This window comes from Lissotriton vulgaris, chromosome 6 (assembly GCF_964263255.1).
Source record: "Lissotriton vulgaris chromosome 6, aLisVul1.2, whole genome shotgun sequence".
NCBI lineage: Eukaryota > Metazoa > Chordata > Amphibia > Caudata > Salamandridae > Lissotriton > Lissotriton vulgaris.
The window spans coordinates 1,844,829,828-1,844,852,005 of record NC_141694.1 but is presented as its reverse complement, the minus strand read 5'-3'; the positions used below and the strand labels follow the sequence as shown (position 1 = coordinate 1,844,852,005).

Genomic DNA, 22,178 nt, shown 5'->3' with positions numbered 1-22,178 from the left:
CAGAGGAGGACTTACGCTTCTTGAACATACACTGGGTGTCACATATTCTGAGTTCCTCCGCGACACACAAAAAAGGTGGAGTACTCACCTTGCTGGCGAAAAAATCCAATTTAACTCTAATCTCACACACACATGACGCAATGGGTAGATTATCGGTGACACACCTCCTAAGAGAAGACGACCCTATACACGTGCTGAATATTTATGGCCCCAATGCTGACGACCCAGAATTCTGGGACTCAGTCTCTCGCTCGATGGAACACATTCCACTAGACGACTTACTAATAGTGGGGGGCGACTTCAATCTCCCCCTTGACCCAATCTTGGACAGACAATCCAAATGCATATTCCACCCTTCCCGCTCACACGAAGCCCTCTTACGCCTTTGTGGACGTTACTGCTTAAAAGACTCGTGGCGTCTCCAAAATCCAGATGGTAGGGACTATACCTTCTTTTCGGCCCCACATAAATCATATTCACGCGTTGATTTCATCCTGATATCAAGCCCCTTTATACACCTGATAGAGGAAACGGAAATAGCCCCTAAATTAGTTTCCAACCATGCCTGTATCCGCACCAAACTTGCGGGCTCTCGCTCGATTCTGCCCCCTAAGAGATGGAGATTTAACGAAGAAACCTTATCTGATCCCGCTAACAAACTGCTCATTACCAACGCCATTGAAGAGTATTTATTACTAAACGATGTCCCAGACACTACGCCTAATACCTTATGGGATGCACTTAAAGCTACGGTCCGTGGGGTCATTATCGGTATTAGAGCAAAAACTAACAAGGCACTAAACAAGGACCTAGAACAATGAACATATCGGGCTCCTAGAATCCAACCACAAATCCAATCCCCCGATTCCAAATGTTTAGAACTACTGACTCAAAAGAAATATGAATACAACACCATCACTAGTAAAAAGAGCAGGTGTATGGATAAATCGCTTCAACGCACTAAAATTATGTGAGGGAAACAAAGCAGGCAAACTCCTTGCTTCATATCTAAAACATAAGCAGAAGCTATCTTCCATTTCTTTGATAAAAGGACTCCACAATCAACACACATACTAAACAACCCAAAATCCTAGAAACTTTTAAATCCTTCTACGAAGACCTTTACAAAAATGATAAAACACTTGACACGGCTGCTTGTTCTGACTATCTCGCTTCCCTACAACTCCAAGTTATCAGAAGCCGATAAATCTCAACTAGGCTCCCCCTTCACGAGTGCAGAAATCACAACGGCCATCAAGTCACTAAAAAGCAATAAGGCCCCCGGGCCTGACTGCTTCTCTGCGGCCTTTTATAAAGCCTTCACTAACCAACTCAACCCTGCACTCCAAAACCTTTTCAACTCCACAGCGATCAGTGGAAACATCTCCCCCTCGATGAGCGAAGCCACAATTATAGTCATCCCCAAGGAGGGGAAAGACCCTCTCCTAACTAAGAATTATCGCCCCATTTCTTTGATAAATCTTGATTGCAAGATTTACGGTAAAGTCTTAGCGTCTAGATTAAATTCCTTCCTCCCAAAACTAATTAGCCCATCACAGGTTGGCTTCTTGAAACATCGGATGTCGAACGACAACACCAGACTACTATGTCATATACTAGAGAAAGCTAAGACCGCTACCTCCCCAATGGTGGCGATAACCTTAGATGCGGAAAAGGCCTTTGATAAGGTCTCATGGTCTTTTCTCCAACAATGTATGCACAACTTCAACCTTGGTCCTTCCTTTATCAAAATGGGGATGGCCCTTTACTCCTCCCCGTCAGCAAGAATAGCAATCAACGGCAACCTCTCCAACCCGTTCCGTCTCTATCAGGGCACCAGGCAAGTCTGCCCACTCTCCCCAGCACTCTTCCTCCTAGCCCTTGAACCCTTCCTGACTGATAATAAGCGCAATGAAGATATCGCCGGAGTTTCTTTCGGCGACACCCGGGTAAAGTTAGCAGCCTACGCTGATGACATCTTTATAGCTACAGAAGACCCTGCTAACTCTATCTCGGGACTCATGTACTCAATCGGTAAATACTCAGCACTATCAGGCTACAAACGAAATAAAGACAAATCTGAAGTCAAGCCCCTAAATGTCCACACCACCAAGGAGGTCCTGGGAAACTCGGGACTAGCATGGCAAAGGATGGCATCAAATACTTGGGAATGGAATTTACTGACTCCCTTCAGAGCACACTCAGACACAATGAATCTACTACCCTTACCAAAATTAAACGCCTCCTTGATGGTTGGTCTCCCCGGTTCATCACCTGGTGGGGTCAGGTGGAAACCATGAAAATGATGGTGTCCCCGCTAGTCCACTACCTCAGCACGATGCTACCCCTCACCCTCTCCAAAGATTTCCATGCTAGGCTTGACAAAATGATTTCCTCCTTCCTCTGGCAAGACAAAAAAGCCAGAATTAGCCTAAAAAAGCTACGATTGGAGAAAAACCTGGGGGGCGTTAATCTAGCGGACTTTAAGCTATACCAAACTGCCTTTCTGGCCAGACGGGGCTCGTTCTGGATAACGCCACAGACGGACTACACCCCGGTGTGGCTATCCGTGGAAAAATTACTTCTACAAGGCCTAGACACCTCCTCTTTTTTTACCATTAAAATTCAACCCAACCTAAGCTCAGGCCCCATCTTTAAAAATACCAAGTTAGCCTTGCTCCAAGTGAGCAAACACCTACAACACCAATTTCGTAAATCAAGGTGGGAATCGCTTTGGCAGAACAACACTTTAACATATAAAGGGAAACCTTTCCACTTTGACACATGGATATCCAAGGGGATACACTTCCCACACCAACTCTACGAGGGTTCATCACTGCTCCCCTTTAGTGCACTATCCAATAGATTTCAGCTCCAACCCATGGAATTCTATAACTTTCTACACATCAAAATGGCAGTAGCAAAGGCAGTCCTAACCGATCACACCCCCTCCCTCCCCAACTTCCTCAATACGCTCAATAGACTAGGCCATCAAGTTTCAAGAATCTACAAACTAATCAGCCCACAAAGCTCCGCCTTGAATGAATCCCTGAGATTGTTCTGGGAATCTTATTCGTCCACACCAACCTCGGAAAGTGGAGTGGGCCAGAACTTGGGAATCCACCACACGTCACAAAATCAGCCCTACTCTGTCCCAAACTATGTTCTGGCTTCTCCACAGAGCCTTCTGGACTCCTAGGAGGCTATTCCTACACAACATCAGGGACAACGACACTTGCTGGAACTGCAAGGAAGATAGTGGAGATCTCGAACACCTTATTCTTAAATGTCCATGTGTTACCTCATACTGGGACAAAATCTTTGATTTCGTCAACAAAGTCCTACACGTCCAGCTGCAGAGAGAATTCTCAACCCTCGTGTTGGGATTTGCCAAAGCCACCTCACTCAACGATAATGACAAAGCCCTACTTGACCTACTTCTGACGGCGGTGATTAAGATCATACTAAATAACTGGAAGGACACAACGAAAGCCTCCTTTCCCCATTGGCTTAACTGGGTCTCCAATCTCAGGGGAGCCGACAATATAGCCCTATCCTCTACCCCTTGGCGCCCCCCATATAGGAAACTATGGTCCTCACTGGATGCATACTTTGACTTACATAAACCACCTTGATTACATAATCCTACTACATTGTTATACATGGTCGTTAAACCATTCATATACCTTGTGTGCCCACTTGTAGACCTATCTCCATATCAGTGAACTGTTGTAACACTCCTAGACTTTATTTCTATTTCTTATTTCTCATATGTAATTCTGTATGTATAATTTATATGCACTTCACCTGCTCCTCGAGCTCGCCTCCACTATGTATTCTGGATTTCCTTCATGTATTATTTTTCTTTTTTTTGTACTTATGTTTGTTTTACATGCTGATCAAGTCTTAAACTCCCAATAAAAATTTGTGAATTTTAAGATGTGATGGGAGATGGTGTCAAAGGCAGCTGACAGACCCAGAAGGGGGAGGGCTACTGGTTTACCACAGTCCAGAAGGTTGTCTCGAAATTCGGATTGTGAGGGTCCAGGAGGTTGTTGTGTTCCAGGTGTTCTGTCAACTGCTGGTTGCCTTCTCAAGAACCTGCTCTGGAAAGGGTGGCAAGAAGATGGGTCGGTAGTTCTTCTATTTGGCTGGGTCAGTGGATGGTTTCTTCAGGAGGCGTCTCACTTCAGCATATTCCCAATCCTTAGGGAAGGTGGACGAAATGATGGAAGCGTTAAGGACCTCCTTGAGCTTGTTGGCAATCATCCTGTTCCAGAGATTGAAGACACGGTGGAGACAGGGGTCCGTGGGTACTCCAGAGTGCACGGAGTTCAAGATGGAGATTGTTGCTGGAGTTGTGAGGGGGTCCCAGTGGGTGAGCAGGTGTTTGGTTCTAGTGTTCAAATCTCTTGGATGAGTAAACATATTCGGCCGATTGACTTTCATAGACAAATTGGACTCATCTTTTTGCCATTGTTTTTGTGTGCTAAAACTCTTTTCTCATTGATTTGGATTTTTCTAAATGGCCTTGACTGAGTTATGACAATATAAATGTTCATATTTTAGATTCACATATATTGAGTGTTTCTCTTTTGTTGTGTTATCCTAATCACAGTGGGCCTCTTTTTGACATCACAGTGGCTTGTTTTGACAGGTCTATTGGGTTCACATATAACAATGGGGGGCACTTCAAAGGGCACAGACAACAAGTGAAAACAATTCTTGTGTATAATGTTTGATTGTTGAAAATGTTGCTTTGTTGTACCAGATTTCTGTCTCTGAGATTGCTGTTGGTACAGGACCTATCTCAAACTGAATTGTATTTTTAAATGTGGGAAGACACTAGGGTTACCATAATACACTACTTCCCCTCCCCTCTTGCTTCCCCCTCACACACAAACAAGAGTGTGGCCAAAGTGGGTAAGGTCAGCCTCTGGATTTCTCACACCATTGGTTAGGGATTCTACGGGGGTCATTCCCTCCCGCTAACTTCTGCCAGACGCACAAATGATACGCCTCCAGGCACCCACTTCAGAACACTTTCTGGACCTGTGGAAAGTCAGAAGACGAGTGGACCTGCTTGCTGTGTGGCCTAAGAATAGCCCTGAAGGATGGACCTGTTCTCTCTCTTGTATCCATGACAAAGAAGTGGACTCCAAGGGTCAGCAGCCTGGCCTCCTGTTAAAGCTGAAGGGACACAACAACTTACAAGACACCTTTTCCTGCAACTGCCCAGTGGCAACTGGACTCTCCTATTGGCCTCTTCCATGCCATCCTGTGAGTCCCAAAGTGCTTCCCCTGTGGTTCTAGGGAGCTTTAGAGGTGTACCTGCCTGGGCGAGCTCCCCAGCCCTAAGCAGGAGATCAAGAGCTTGGGGGTTTGGTTGGAGCAAGACCTCTCTTAAGACTCAGGCTAAGAAACCGGCAGGGGTCTGTTTCGGGCTCCTCCGTTCAGCTCGTAAAGTCTTGCCTCTCCTCCCTTTGACATCGAGCAAGCTCGTCTGCGCTCGTCCGCGCCGAGGCCGGGCCTAGGGCCACCCCCCCTGTACCACCATGCTCTCGGCCCATCACCAACTCATCGCCACTTTCCTACTCCTTCGCTGAACTCCTTAGTATCAAACCTAATGCTGAGAAAGCCCACTCCTTACCCCTCCTCAACTATAACAACCCTTGTATAGGACCGCTCAAAATGTTCCACTTGCACTGAGACTCTGCCTGCACATCCCACAATCCCCCCCCCCCGTTCAGTGTCAGCAGCACTCATAAATGTACGTTCCTTACCAAAACACAAATTCGAAATCGCTGATTTCATAGACTCACATAAATTAGACATACTATTTATTACCGAGACATGGGGAGACGATTCCTCTGGCACTGACTTCAGAGACGCCACACCTAATAACTACGGTGTAAGCAAGTTAGACAGACCAATAAGAAAAGGCGGAGGAATAGCGATTATCCATAAAGACCATCTTAAACTAACTACTACAGAGACAGCCTTCTCTGAGTGCGAGGCTCTCCTTTTTGCCATATGCCTCTCCAGTAAAACAACTTTTAAAGGCATGTTAATCTACCGCCCCCCAGGATCCAGATCGAAATTTCTCTCACTCTTAGATAAAATCACTGAGTCGTCAATTGGATCCCCACACTTTACCATCTTGGGTCATTTCAATTTTCATCTAGAATCTCTTGAAGACCCCGATACTGCAACAATACTCGGTGACCTAGAGGCAGCTGGCCTGCTTCAAATTGTTAAACTACCCACCCATACAGCAGGACATACTCTGGACGGTCTCTTCACTAACAACCTTGAGATCTCTATCACTAAGGTTATCCCTTTAATTTGGACAGATCATTCTGCAATATGCTTCTACGTTCCCATTAATTCCGGTCCCCCCCCCCCAGACAAATTCTCGGTCTACGAATTTCAGAGACTGGAAGAACATTAATCTCGACCAGCTCACTCAGATGATACATGACAGCCCTTTGTCAAACGAACAGGACCCCACAGCAGCTTCGGCTACTTACCTGGAGAATCTGAATGAAGCATGCAACAGGCTAGCACCCACAAAAACCTCGCACCGGAACAGAAAACTCCCATCAGCCCCTTGGTTCTCTGAGTCGCTCAGATTACAGCGTCAATACTGCAGAAACTTAGAAAGGCAGTGGCGCCGCCACTTCAATAACTCTGACAAAATCACCTACAAAAATGCCCTTTCTAACTACAAAAAACTCATAACAGCTGAACAAACCACCTATTACACCAACCAAATCAATCAGGCCAAAAACTCATCAGGGAAACTATTCCAGGTGGTAACATATCTGTCCAATCCTCTGGCACCCCGTTCAGAAGGATCTCAGGCCCTCTCAGACGCACTGGCCAAATTTTTTGAAGATAAGGTCAGAGCAATTTTTACTACTTTCTCGCCTGACCCTTCTTTAACCTCTATCGGGCAATCCACCGCCGATAATGCCCCAAAATTCGCAGCCTTCGAAAACACTACGGAAGAAATCATCCAACCCTTGATGGCCCGAACCAGATCTGGTTCACCTTTTGGTCCGTGCCCTCCAGGCGTTCTCAATCTCATCTCAGAAGCTATTGCCCCGTCACTAACTACCATTTGCAACGCAATGTTTACATCCGGCACCTACCCCTCGGTATGGAAGGAAGCCATTATCAAACCTTTACTCAAAAAGCCCAGTCTAGACCCTTCCCTTCCGGCCAGCTACAGGCCCATTGCATGCCTCCCATTCCCGGCCAAGATTTTTGAAAAAATCATGAACCATCAGTTGTCAACCTATATTCACAACAACAACCTACTGGATGACACCCAGTTCGGGTTCCGTCAGGGACACGGCACGGAGACTGCGCTCCTAAAAGCTGCAGACGAGATACGGTCCACAATGGACAATGGAGGAACCGCAATCCTGATACTTTTAGGTCTGTCCGCAGCCTTCGACACGGTCGATCATGCCACCCTGATCGACCGTGTCGCGGCCATAGGAATAAAAGACAAACCTAAGGAGCTTCTCGCCTCATTTTTGTCCAACCGCCCACAAACGGTAAAGCTAGGCCAATACACTTCCCAGACCTTTCTTCCTGCCTTGCGGTGTACCACAGGGATCCTCGCTAAGCCTGACACTGTTCAATATATACGTGTCCGACTTAGCGAGGGTCATCAAATCCCACGGAATCTCCCTCCTTACATATGCAGACGACACACAACTGTTGTTGTCCGTGTACGACGATTGCACAGCTGTAGCTGCTAATTTCCAAACTGGAATGAAGGCAATAAGCTCCTGAATGTCATCAAATTGTCTTAAACTAAATTCTGATAAAACAGAAGTGATGACATTCGGGAGACTGCAACCAACCTGGTCTCCACAATGGTGGCCCCATCAGATGGGACAACCTCCAGAACCAGTATCTAAGGTACGAAACCTAGGGGTTATCTTTGATAACAAATTGTCATTCCAGCAGCATGCCAACTCGGTGGTTTCATCCTTCTTCCACATTTTAAAAAGGATCAAAAAACTAATCCCTTACCTACCATCTTCTGCAGGCAAAACCTTAGTCAGTACATTAGTTTTCTCGAAAACTGACTATTGTAATGCCTTGCTGCTAAACGCACAACAAAAGGCCCTTAACAAATTACAGACAGTACAAAATGCAGCAGCCAGGACCCTGCTATCCATTCCCAAATTTGCATCCGTCTCCCCCTACATCCGACAGCTACACTGGCTGCCGGTGAGGAGCCGCATCAAATTTAAAGCTTTATGCATAGCTTACAAAGCTATCCACAACCACGGCCCCCTATTCCTAAGACAAGCCTTCCGCCCGCTCGAACACCCAAGAACATTACGTTCATCCTCGGCTCACCTGCTAAGAGTCCCCCGCACAAGAAGGGCTAACTGGGGAGACAAACGTTTCACTGTTGCCACAGCCAAATTGTGGAACACACTCCCTCTCCACATCAAATGTGCGCCAACTTTGCTCTACTTCAGAAAAAAACTGAAAACATGGTTGTTTCCAACCTAATACCCCCCTTATCCGCCAGAGAGCTCTGCAACAATAGCGCCGAGACACCCTCGGGTATTTGCGCGCTCTAAAAATCGATAAAATAAATAAATAAATAAATAAATACTTATTCAGGGGCTGATTATTTCAAGGCTCGACTATTGCAATGCTATTTTTCTTGGCGCCCCTGAAGGAACGTTCAGTAAGCTTCAGCGGGTCCAAAACGCCGCGGCTAGGATGCTGACGAACGTGCCAAGGAGGCAGTCAGCTAAACCCGCTCTGAAGACACTGCACTGGCTTCCAGTGCGGGAGAGGGTTAAATTCAAAGCTCTTTGCACAGCACATAGAATCCTCCAGGGGAAGGGACCTTCCATCCTAAGGAATTTAGTGGTGCCCTATAAAGCTAACAGAGCTTTGCGCTCCGACCAGAAACATCTGCTTCAGGTTCCTAGGGTTAATAAGGCCCATACTGGTGGTAGAAGATTTTCGGTTCACACAGCCAACCTCTGGAACGCGCTTCCGCTGAGGGTGCGCTTAGAGACTTGCTCTCTTCGTTTTCGGAAGCTTCTGAAAACACATCTTTTTCCTATGTGATGTGACTGATCTGGCTCTGTGGTTATTGTTGCTGCCTGGACAAGCGCTGGGATGCCCGAGGGTAACTACGCGCTATACAAAATTCCAAATAAATAAATAAATAAAATACTTCTCTGGTGTATTAAGACATAAGGGTCTAAAGTCAGAAGGTAAAATCTTTCACTAGGACAAACCTGATTAGTGTATCCGACCCACAATCTAGCGTGGTCAGTGTTAAATTGTGGCTAGGTTTTGTTCTACCGCAACCATAGACTATCACTGGCACTGTGTGCTTATAAGTGTAAAATTTTTTTTTTTTTTAAACTCTTGTCCTTTTGGGTATTATATTTCACTCTATTTTCTAAATTATTTTAGGATTTTTATTGTTCTGCATTTCAAATGTATTACAGTTTTAGTACAACAAAAATACCATTCATATTGGCTCTAGATTAAGCCCTTAAACAACAGCTACCAAGTTGGTGAGTAAAGGTTTATTTAGGGACTTTAGTGATTAATCCTGACATGGATTGTGTTTACTACTTGAGGTGGGTACCTAATAAACCAATTTCTTACACCCATGATAAAATAAGAGCTCAGTTTAAAGAAATAAAAATAAAATATTTCTCTCAAAGAAAAATATACAGCAAATGCTCTTAAGAAACTTTCAAAATCAGACGCCAATTAAGTTGTAAATACAAGGTCCAGAGCACACGTAATGATAGTAATTGTAGCACATATACTGTGTGATTAAGAAAGTCCCTTCAATTGCAAGAACACGAGTAAGAAAACAAGAACGACAAGCAATGGTTCAAGCTTAAGGTTTTATAAGTGGTTGTGGTCTTCCTTCAATAGGAGATACAAAGACTTTCCTTTCCCTTGACTCTTCAGGGCTGGGGGTGAAACAAAAGGAAAAGGTACAAAATATGGTAAAGAAGAAAAGGAAAATGGTAACTCCAAACGTGTTGAAAATGTGGTCGGAAAAAAACGTGGTAGGAAAAAAACACCTCCATGTGAGTGGAAACCATAAAAAAGGTAAGTGCAAGGAGCAACAAAAGTGAAGCAAAATTATTAGCTAGATAGAAACCACAGTGTGTGTATACATCATCAATGGCCAGCTGTCTGGCAGAACATTAATTTACAACATTTTTGGCAAAACCAAGGCAAAGATAATAGGGGAAGAAAGAAAAAAGGAGGAAGAAACTGTCATTTAGAACAAATGAGAAAGTATATAAAACATGTCCTGCCATTCCTAAGGGAAAATTCCTGGACATTAATTCCTAAAATCAGAAGATCAAAGTGAGAGACGTGAAGGTGGGTGATGCTAACTGTTAGACCCGGCCCTTTTGGCAGGTTCACCCCGAGACTTTTTCCTTTTTCCTAGCCTGTTTCTGGAACCTGGTGGTGGTGATTTTAGGCCTCTGCGCACTCTTTCACTGTGGTACAGTGTAAAGTGCTTGAGCTCTCTGTGTATGTGTGGTGAGTGACCTGCCCTCCCATAGGAATGAATGGGGAATATGTATGCCCATGGTAGTTCCTGATGTGTGGGGAGTGCAGGGGCAAGTTTGATATGTACGAACTCGTGAGAGTGAATGCTGCGTAATGATATATGCGGCATGACTGTGTCTAGTCTAGAAGTGCCACTTTTAGAAGTTGGCATATTTGTGTAATTTGTGTCTGGCATGTGATTGGCTGGTGAGCCTGGTCCAGGAGTGCCTGGGCCTGCTTGTGGATTGACTGTCTGGTTTGAGGGTGACAGGGGCTGGAGAGCCCAGGATGTTGTCCAAGTCAGCCGGTGGATGAAAGGCAGCATCTGCTGCCAGGGAAGTGGGAGGAGATAGCACCTGATAGTGAAGGGCTGTGCCTGCCTGACCACAATGCTGGCTCCACCTCCCGCTGGGCGACTGTCACCTCTGTCCCTGACACTGGAGAGAGTTCCCTAAAACCAGTTCTAGCTGGTTCTCACACTGCCTGCACAAAGACTTCTTATACAGAAAAAAGTCTTTGAAGGGGCTGTGTCCCCTTCCAATTTGTTTTTTTTTGGGACTTGAATCTGCCAGGGGCGTGCTGCTGCTTGGGCTCAGGGGAATCCCTGGGCGCTGCCCAGCCCCTGGACCTCTGATGGACTTTCCTGGACTCCAGGGGGGACCCCTCTGCCTTGCTTGGGCTGATGGGGGTGGACTTGGCTTTGCCCCCTGGGAATCTCTGGGACCTTTGCAGCATGGAGAAGCTGCATTTTCCTGTGGAGAGCGCTTGAGTTGTAATTCTAGCGCCTGGAAGCGCTGTGCTTCCCCCTGAGCGCCTGGGAGCGCTCTGCCTGTCTTTGAGCGCTTTATTTCCCCCAAGCGCTTGAGAGCGCTTTATTTTTTGTCCTAGCGCTGGGGGAGCGCTTTTGTGTATGGCCCGATCGAGTGGCCACCTCGATTGTTAAATGACTGAAGAGCCGGTGCCCACTCGGCATTGCCCCGTGTTCTCACCGCTGCAGCCCGGGGGCCTGAAAGTGATCAGAAGCCGCGGAGAGAGAAACGAAGGGGCCGCGACCTGATTGGCTGTTGCAGTATGCCTGTCCCCGAGAGCGGCGCTCCGATTGGATGCTTTGCCCGCAGAAGCTGGGATATCAGGGAGGCTCGTCCGTGGAGCCGCGACCTCATTGGTCTACCCCAAGGAAGCCTGTTCGTCCTTCGTTCATTGCCGGTCTCACGTGTGGAGAGGGAGACCGGAAATGCAGCCTCGCCGAGGGAGACCGGGGAAGAAGGAAGCCGCCTGCCATGTCCGCCCCGGGGCCCCTGAGTGAAGGGAGAGCCCCGGGGAGAGAGAGAAGACCGGCCGCCCGAGCCGCGAGGCCTCCGTACTACGAGGAGAGCCCCGCAGCAGGTCCGCGATCATTCGGTTAGTCTGGGTCGAGCAGAGTGGGGCAGAGGAGAAGGGAGGGGCGCTGGGACACATTGTCGGTGTGTCCCCCCCCCCCAGTAGCGCGAGCTCGCGCCAATTGTCAGTATGAAGCCACGAGGGCTTCAAGGGCGGCCCCGGTTGGCAGTGGGTTGCCCCAACGTGTGTAGAGCCCTGAGAGGCTCCGGCCCTCATTTTCAGTGATACCGAGCCCACGGAGGCTCTAGGGGGCCATTTTTGATTTACGAGCCCAGCGAGGCTCGAGGGCCATATTAGTTAGAGGGGGCGTCGGGGCACATTGTCGGTGCCCGCCCCCTCCTGCCTGCAAGGGATCTGTTCAGAGGCTCGAGGGCTCCATAGGCAATATTTGTTTACGAGCCTGTGTGGCTCCAACGGTTGACTATGCGCAGTTTTCTAACAGTGGGCGCAGTTTGCTCCGGAGGGCTAGTGAGAGCCCTGCCGCAGTTCTGCTTCACAGCTGCCCAGCAATTAGTGGGCAGCTGCACTGTTTAGGTTTTGGGATTGTCCTCAGGTGCCCAGCAAGTAGTGGGCACCTGCAACGTTTAGGTTTTGCGCCAGTGGCGCACCCTGACTGGCGCTGCTTGGCAGCGCGCCCTGACATTTGGACACAGGGCTTCTGAGCCCCAACAAGGCCAGTTGGCCTAGGGACAGCCACAGGTGGTGGCTTATGTAAGTTGTACGCAATGTGGTTATCTGCTATGTCTAGGATGGTAACTGCCTACTGTGTGTTTTTGCGCTATTGTATTGTTCTGGCACCTCTGAATGTTTTTAGGCATCATGGGTCTTCCTTTTCCCTGCGCTGCACCTCTGAATGTTTTAGGCATCATGTGTCTTCTCGCGCTGCACCTCTGAATGTATTTTATTGCATCATGTGCCTTGTTCTTAACACCGCTGAATGTGTAGGTTTATGCATCATGTCTTTCTCTTTACTACTCCTCTGAATGTATATTCATGCATCATGGGTACTGTGTTCTTGTTTATACCCCTAAATGTATTTTATTCTTAGGTGGTTGTTCTTTTAGTACAGGTGGTCCTAGTGAGGTCCTTGTACCTGTTCCCAGTAGTTACTGGATGTGATCTATAATTGTTATTTTGTGCTATACTTATTCTAATTTCTACTAAGTGCTGATTCTGACAGTGGCCCCTGTGGCCCTGTCCTGTACATAATCCCTTGTGAATACTGCCCGTGCCAGTTGGACCATTTAATTTGTGTGATACTATCTGATGTGTTTTTACAATACAAAAGTTATTTTATAATAACCTTGTGTGGAATTCCTTTTGTGGTGTGCCTAGTTTGTTGTTGCTGTTGTGTGCTGGCGCAAATGCTTTACACACTGCCTCCGAGTTTAGCCTTACTGCTTGTGCCAGGCTACCAAGGGGGTGAGCAGGGGTTATCTTGGCGTGTGACTTCCTTGCCCTGACTAGAATGGTGGTTTCTGCCTGGCTTTGGCGTCAGCCTTAGCCTACCAGAAATAGCCAGTTCTATCACTAACCAGGAAAGGAAAAAGGGAAAATAAAACATTGAAGTGTTTAGTGAAAAACAGGCTAATAACAATTTTGTCGCGTAAAAGAAACAATAATACCTCATTGTATGTAAACAATAATAACTCATTTTATGTCCAAGTTTCAGACCTGAAACAATAAAGTGGGAGACAAAACGGAGAGACACAGAGAGTACGCTTCCACTTTGAGCTAAAATAAAACGTCTCAACTTCCATAGCTAATTAAATGCGACATCGGTATGTTATTCAGTTGATTTGAGAAAAAGTATAATAGCGAATTCTAGAGTTGTTGCGCCTAAAATAACTTGTTATTGCACACGTTATAGCTAGTAGAAAACTCGAGACATTAGAAGAAAATAAGTAGTAAAGCTGAAAAAAGGGAAAGATTAGAGCACAGCGAGGGTAGGTGAAACGTGCATCAATGAGAGAAATACCTGAAAAAAGTCTATGGAGCGGTTTCTGTGAAAGGAGGTAAAACGAAATACTAATAAATGTCAGAGGGAAAAACCTTATAGACACTACAGCAAGTCTGCTAACAATCGGGGAAAACTAACACAAGGTCAAAACCACATACCGGGGGACCGGTGATATTTCCAACCCGGTCCTAATCGGGGTGTAAAGTTGCGCAATGGCAGGATCAGCCGAGAGGGTTTCGTGCAATACCATGAGATAATTAAATCTAGAAATGACGAGCAGGTAATGCAGTCATGGTGATAATGGTCAAAAGCTGTGGGCAAAAACAAAGTGGGATGCGTTAACCAGTAAGTAACACAAAGCCTATAGCTATTGCCAGTTTCTGCAAAGTAAAAAATATAATAGATAGAGAGGGGCACCTACCTGAAATGCAGCATGGAGTGGTTCGTGTTTTGCTGTAACCGGATACGGAAAGAGCAAATCCCCAGGGGCCTCCTTATAGGTGACATGGGGAAAGAGAAAAGAGACTAGACCGCTAAAGTCGCAGTCTTGGAACGGCGAATAAAATGGAAACTGAGGAGGGGAAGCGAAACGTCCTGAAAGCGAAAAGCCTTTCCCGAACCAAAATGTGTAAATGAAAGGAAAGAATAATACAAGAACTGTAAAACTTTCCCAGACACGCACGCGCTTAATTATTCTGTCCGAAGTTAAAAGGCAAGTGTGTGGCCCATATCATGGAAAGGACGACAAAGAGAGAGGTCATAGAAAAAAGGAAGAGACAGGACAGCAGGATGTCATTGAAAAGATAGTGACCATACAAGAAAAGGGAAGAGTATGTACAAAAAATTAATCATAAATACTCAGGGTCCTAAATTACTCCTCGGTAAGAATGAAAACCAGGGCATATCACCAGTATATTAACACTGCAGTATAAGTCATTGGCAAATTCACAAAACCGGAGAAACTATCCATACATCGTAATGGTTAGTGGTTACAGGAAAATACATTGAAAGTGTTAAATTTAAAGTTCTCTATACTCAGAACAGTTGCATAATGAGCGATGAACAATTAATAGTTGTTATTCCAAGAAAATCGCAAAAGAAAAGGAAACAGAAAATGAAAATGGATTGAAAAACAAAGAGCATAAATCAACACATCCTAGCCCAAAATTTGCTCCAAAATACTATACAAAATGTCTTCAAGTTTCATTCGGCTGTGTCCCATTAGTTCCAGACAGGTATTGGTAAAGTACTCTGGAAGAGAGTACAGAAAAGTGTGTACAGGGTTTATGTAATGGGTCATGGACCCAAGAAATAATGAAGCTCATGATCGGAATTCTGGCAGAGCTTCACTGTGTTCAGACGCATGATCCAGGTGGCTGCTTGTCGTCTAAGTTTCAGTTCACGATTCGCCTCAGTAACGTCAATTCCAAAGAAATGAAAAGTCTTGTGATGACCTTGTGATGGACATGTCGCCATATGTAGTGCCATTGGGTAACGTGCATCCTGTAGATGAATGGCTCTAAGATGCTCCCTAATTGGTTCTTTGAGGGGCCTTATGGTGCTGCCCACATACTGGCTTTTGCATGCACACTGTAGGATGTAGACTACATATCCGGTGTTGCAGTTGATATTTTTGTTGATAGAGAATAGACGTCTATGAAATCCTTTAAAGGTTTTGGTACCATTGTTGGCCCATTTACACACCCGCAGCATCAAAATTTGAACAAACATTTGCAATGCAATAGGTCTCGCATTAGGAAAGTGTGAGCTATTGGTATTGTAAATGACCCCTTTTTTAATATGTGTTGGCTTTGAAAATATCTAAATTAATAGCATTGTTATTCACAAAGCCAATAGCTTACACTTTCCTAATGCGAGTCCTATTGGCTATGGCAATGCTTGTTGGTAGCAAGCAAGGACAGTGCTATTGTGGTGCTGAGTGATGATGTGGTTGGGCTGAGTGATGCGGTGGTGTCCCCGAGTGATGCGGTGGTGTCCCCGAGTGATGCGGTGGTGTCCCCGAGTGATGCGGTGGTGTCCCAGAGTGATGCGGTGGTGTCCCAGAGTGATGCGGTGGTGTCCCAGAGTGATGTGGTGGTGTCCCAGAGTGGTGCCCCTGAGTGGTGTTCCTAAGTGATGTGGTGGTGTCCCCAAGTGATGTGGTGGTGTCCCTGAGTGAAGTATCCTCTTAATAGATATGTACACAAAACCCTCGTTATGTATATAACATTGATGAACAAAGCATGGGATGTGTTATGAAGAGAGACGAGTAGGCACAGATCAATACTGCAATGATTTTCTTAGCCAAGAATGGAAGTATGTATGCGAGATGAAGAGAGGGTGGTAAATTGGATGAGGAAGATGAATGAATAGGAGACAGGAACAGTAAGCGCGGTAGAGGCAAGGGAGAGAGGAAAGAGGAGGAGGGGGCCGAGATCCAAGTTGAGCGAGGGAGGAGGTTGGAGATAGAACAAAATTCATAGGAGCTAAGGCAGCGAGCAACAGAAGTGAGCCTGTATGGAAGAAAAGAGCCAGTGCAAACAATATGAAAACAACAAGGTTGAAAGCGAGACAGAGGGGAAGAAACAGAGGTAAGGAGAGAGAGAGCTGGATGAAGAACAGACCATGAAAACAAGTAAATAAAGGCTCACGAGAGCGAGGCCAGCAAGTTCGGGAGTGCATTCCTTTGAAGTCTGATGGGGGTGGGGGCGGGGGAGCGGCTTTCTTTGAAATCTGATGCAGAGACACAGACAAATGGTGGTGCGCGATGTGCACGTGGGGGGGGGCGGATGAGCGGCAGCCTTTGAAGTCGGATGCCGAGGCACAGACAAATGGTGGTGTGTTATGTGGCTGGCGATGGTGTGCACGCACATAGATCACATGAACTGTATGCGAACCGCAGCCGTTTTGGTAGACTTTTCTTTTCCACTTACTATAATCTCGCCGGAGCAGTGTGCAAGCGCATTGGCTCAGGCGAGACCAAAAAAGCCTTTGGAGCGTTCAGTTCACCATGTGTGTGTTTTGGTGACATAAGGAACAGTGGGACTGAGTCTATTTTTAAGGTTCTTACCACGACGGTATGTGATTTGAGGACAGGATGTGATGGCTTCCCTCAGGGATCTGTCAGCCAGGAGGATATTCCAATGTTTGTGAATGCTCTTCTTGACGCAAAGGCTCATATCATTGTAGTCCATAATGAGCCTTTTAGACTGTTTGGTTTCATTTTTGATTCATGAAAGTGGATTCCCTTTTGACTGTCTTGATTCTTGTCACAGCCTTGCGTAGAACTTGCAGTTTATATTCCGTTCTAGAGAAACGTTCTGTCATGTCACTGATGCAGCTCTCAAACTCACTATCTTCACTGCAATTTCTCCTTGCACGTACAAATTCTCCATAAGGGATGGTGTCTATTTGATGAGTGGGGTGTGAGCTCTTCGCATGCAAGACCGAATTGCAGGATGTCCCCTTGCCATATGAGCGGCTGTGCAGAGCATTGTTTTTAATGTATAACTCTACGTCAAGGAATGTGACATTGGTGGTACTGATGTGGCAAGTAAATCTCATGTCCATATCATTTGTATTTAAAAACTCACAGAAGTCACACAGTGTTTCTTGGCTACCAGACCAGATCAGTAGGCAGTCATCGATGTACCGCCCCCCGTATACAATGTCATCAATCCATGGTATTCCTTTGCTTCCCCAGATCCAATCAGCCTCAAGTGCCCCCATGTAGAGGTTAGCAAAGGATGGAGAGAATCTAGACCCCATGGCAACACCTTTCGTTTGCCTGTACCACTGTTTGTCATAGATGAAGAAGTTGTTTTTGAGAATAATGTCCATCATTGAGATAAGCATGTTAGTGTGCTCCCATAATGTGATAGGTCTATTGTGCAGGCATTTGGTAATTGCTATTAAGCCCAAGTCTGGTTTGATAGACTTGTACAGAGAAACAACGTCCAGGGTGGCCATGACAAGGCCTGGTTGCCACTGGATGTCTGCCAGGATACTTAAGATGTGCTTTGTGTCCTGTATAAATGAGGGGAAATTCCTGACCAGAGGGTTCAAAAAAATGTTGACATATTGGGAACGTTTTTCTGTTGCACCGCCCATGCCCGAAACTATGGGTCTACCGGGGGGAATTGTGCTGGTTTATGAATTTTAGGCAGGGTGTACAGCTAGGGATGTGATGGTCTAACTACTCTCATGTATAGAAACTCATCTTCATCAATAAGTCCTTGGGTGTGCCATTCATTAAGCTGTTTATTTAGGGTTATAGTCAACTGCTTCGTAGCAAGTAGAGTACGAGAGTTGCGTCAATATCTCTTGATGGTAGTCATCCCTGTTCATGACTACCACGTTCCCACCCTTATCCGCCTCTCTAATGATGATGTCTTGATCCATACTCAAGGATTTGAGTGCCAATCTCTCATTTCTAGTTAAGTTGTCCCATGATCTATGTTTGTGGGGATTGAGTTTGTTCTCATGATTATCAATGTCTTCTAAGCCTGGATTTTAAAAAACGTCAACAGGATTTCCACCTGGTAAAGTGGGAGTCCATCTGGATTTATTTTTTAGACCACTGGCTAGTGTCTGGTTGGTCTCTATCTCTAGGTCATTTAAGAGACTTTCAAAACAGTTGGGAGGGTCATCAAAGTCAGTCAATGAGAGTTGTAGGTGTGTGGCTTTCACATCATTAATGCTCTGTGTGTTGGAGTGGTCGTCATGGTGTATGTTCCTAATGCTAACATCTTTTTCGGGAAAGCCAGAGAAGTGTTTTTTAAGTTTCAGTCCTCGGATAAACATAAAGAGATCTATTTTAGCCCTACAAGGATCCCCTTGTTCATGAGGGTTAAAATTGAGGCCTCTGCTCAGAAGCGAGATCATGTCCTGATCTAATGGTTTGGAGGAGAGATTGACCACCTGGACCTCCTTATTGTCTCATAATCTTTCTTCTCGTTCCCTGATCTGAGTTTCTTTCTGTAGTCGTCCTTTCCCGGCTCTCTTCCCTCTCAAAGTTTTCTGTCTTAACTTAAGTTGTTATCATTTAGATGGCTTCTTTGGAATGTGTTTCACCTTCCCACAATCCAAATGTTTCCATACAATTGAATGTACTCACCCATACAGGAAAACGGTTCTCCTTAGTTATCATCAATTGCTTTTAATAAGATCAACCCTCGAAATCACATGACTTGATCTTACTTTGAGATATTCTAATTTTCTGCCTCGAGTGGTGCCCTCAGGGAAGCGCTTTCTACAGTGCATTACTACTTTTAAACCCTTTCATAACATGATTGGTGAATTTGTAACTGTCCCCCCAAAACATCTCCAGTTAAGTTAGAATAGTAAATAAGCCTCCTGGACTAATAAGGGGCTGGAGGCTGTACTTTCACAAAATATGCTATGACTGGAATTAGAAAGGTAACATTTCACCTCACAGTATGTGGCACACACAATGTTGCCCTGGGGACGCATGTCAAGGAAAAATCAATCCAAAAGGTATTCTAAGAGGAATCTCCCACCTAGTTACTTCCAACATACTTTTCACATGCAACTAAAAAAAAGACAGGGTTTTCACAAATACCATTACAAACCTGAAGCATGGGCCAAAGCATTTCATAACACTCCCAACATGTCATGGTGGGTGAGTGGTCGCAGCTCATGGCCTACACTATTTTCCATGTTTGTATCTGGGAATTAACTAGTTGATTATTTTTATCAATTACAAGTATGACTGAAGGTAGCAGCATGCAAGTGCTGTTGGCTAACAAGACAGGGCTAGTAATAATGCCTAAATTAATTAAAGAACTTGAAAACGAAATTAACAGTCTTGCTAAAATGAATCACATTTGTGAAACTAATTTTGTCTCTAAGTAGAGACATTTGACTAATCAATTTCGATTGAGAAACCAAGTGTATGAGTCACTTTTGAAATATTTATTTCTAAGGAATTAAGAAAGAGATGACCTTGATCCCTTGTTAAAGAATTGCCTTAGTGTTGCAGTGCGGAGGTACCATGGGGAAGCCTCCTTTGTGCTGGGCAAATATTTGTGTTACACACACACCCTACATACCCTACATATTCAAATAGAAGTAAAAAGTTATCTATTAAGAGCGTCTCTGACTGAAGACGATGTTTAGCAAGAGAGACGCTCTTCAGCCATTCAAGGCCCTCTGTGGTGTAAATGAAATAGCATAGTGATTTCTGATTCTGTCGTCTGGATTACTCTCACTGTTACCTCCCATCCTGCGTCCACCTATAATCTACTTCCCTCTCTTTCCAGAACTCTTAAATACTTATCTTATCCTCAGTCTGACTAAATGCTGGCTGCCCGACGGGCTCTCTTTCCAGTTGGTAAAATAAATTCTATACAACTCCACCCACAAGGCACTTCCATCTTTCTTTCACCCCACCCCATCTCACTTTCCCAAATCTCAGTCCCTTTCAGTACTTTGAGGAAACCATAAGTGGACATAATGCTTTATATAATTAATGAACAACTACAGCTACACTTTCTACGCTGGAATCTCCAAACATCACCAGATCATCCAAAACGCTGCTACAAGACCCATACTCGACCTATCACACACACCGCATCCCAGGAAGCTTCACTGACTTCCGATTCAAACTTTTCAAGCACACATAGAAAACCCTTTACTCACAGTAACTAAATACCTAAAAAGCTGCATGCATTTTTTATTAACCCTGCATCCATAAAAGCAAAACTGGAGGTCGCCTATTCCCCTATGTCGCAAAAAAAGACATGGAATGACCTCCCTCAACACATTAGAGACTCCTCCTCACTTCTTTGGGTTCCACAAGAAGCTGAAAACCTGGCTCTTTATATAAACAACTTGGGACCACACACCTTGCCCAAGCGCCTGAATACACTCAGGTGCACTATGCAAATCAACAGAACATCCTTCTAGCTTTTAAGCGTATCGTAGGGTTACTGATTTTGGCCTTAATGCTGCTGAGTTTTATGTTGCTGACACACATTACTCACCTCTACTATATCAGCTATGCTATCAAAAACATCTAAACATTTTATGAAAATGCAGTATTTATAGTGTATGCGCAAACATGCTCAGCTGTACACTACGATAGTGAGTTTATGCCGGATTGTTTGTTGCAAATATTCACAGTAGAGAATATGAACACATCAGCTGTGCTGTAGACAATTACCTCTGTAAAATGTATGAAAATGTTGCATTTATCCCGTGTGCACAAAAAGTGCTTAGTTATAAGCTACCACAGTTTGTTTATGCTTCTTTTTATCATTTTAAATAATCACAGAGGAGTGCAACGTTCTGAAACCCAAGGATGGAGTTGCGCGAACTAAAACAATAAATATATCGGCATGTTTCAAGTTCACTTCTTGGATCAGAAAGTTGGTTTTCTCTTTACGCCGCACTATTGTATTTCAAATCATATGCTTCCTTTCAGCTCTTATTACCCTCTGCGGTGTCACCTGGTATTACCCAATCTCTGTGGCGGAGACAAGGCCGCGGGGCCCTGCATTACAACGGCAGCCGCTCTCACCTGCTCCCCGGAGCTCCGAACCTCGGGGAGGCCGTCCACCGCTGCCAGGGCGAGCAGCACGGGGCAGAGACACCACCGCAGGATCCTTCCGCCGCTGGCAGCCATTTTCCGGGTTTGGATAGATCACGTGACTGCCAGCGTCACGTGACTTCTGTAGGACCGCCTCTTCCACGCTGGCAGTCATCCACCGACTCCGCGCGAGTCACGTGACCCCGTCAGTTCATCACATGACCCGGATGCAGCATATGAGAGAGTGACAGAGTGTGATTGTGTTCAATGCTGGTTTTCGGCACTGGGGAGGTGGGCCCAGGCCGGGGCCTCAGGACAATCTTCAGATAGGCTCAGTGTGTACTGCCCTGTACTGAGCACCTGAGCTTCTTTAATTTGAAGGGGAGAGTACCTGCACTTCTCAGCACTGCTGTAATACATTTCATGGGAGAGTACCAGCCCTTCTTGAGAGCAAACAGGCCTGCCAAGTACCACGCATCGTCAGACTAACATTTTAATGTGGTGGTCCGCAGCACCGCGCTGAAATGCATGAATCGAGTTCTTTTAGTGCCTTGACCACCTGCGCAGTGAGGTAGAATATAATATTCTGGTCTTTAGTGTAATGCACCTTTCCTGCTTCTCTGTCTGAAGACCTATTCTATATTTGATTCTGTTCTGCTCTATGCTTGATTCCAATCTACATCTAAGAACAGTATCACTAAAGCATTCATC

The 22,178-nt window shown here is 45.5% G+C and overlaps 1 protein-coding gene across 1 annotated transcript in view; it reads right to left on the bottom strand.

Annotated features, from left to right (window-relative positions):
* Positions 1-21,564, bottom strand: part of ATRAID (all-trans retinoic acid induced differentiation factor) — an 84,369-nt gene extending 62,805 nt beyond the window's left edge. The window contains exon 1 of the mRNA XM_086928143.1: positions 21,459-21,564. Coding sequence (XP_086784269.1) covers positions 21,459-21,563 — 105 coding nt within the window. The 5' untranslated portion in view covers position 21,564. The remainder of the gene's footprint in view (positions 1-21,458) is intronic.
* Positions 21,565-22,178: the final 614 nt, after the last annotated feature.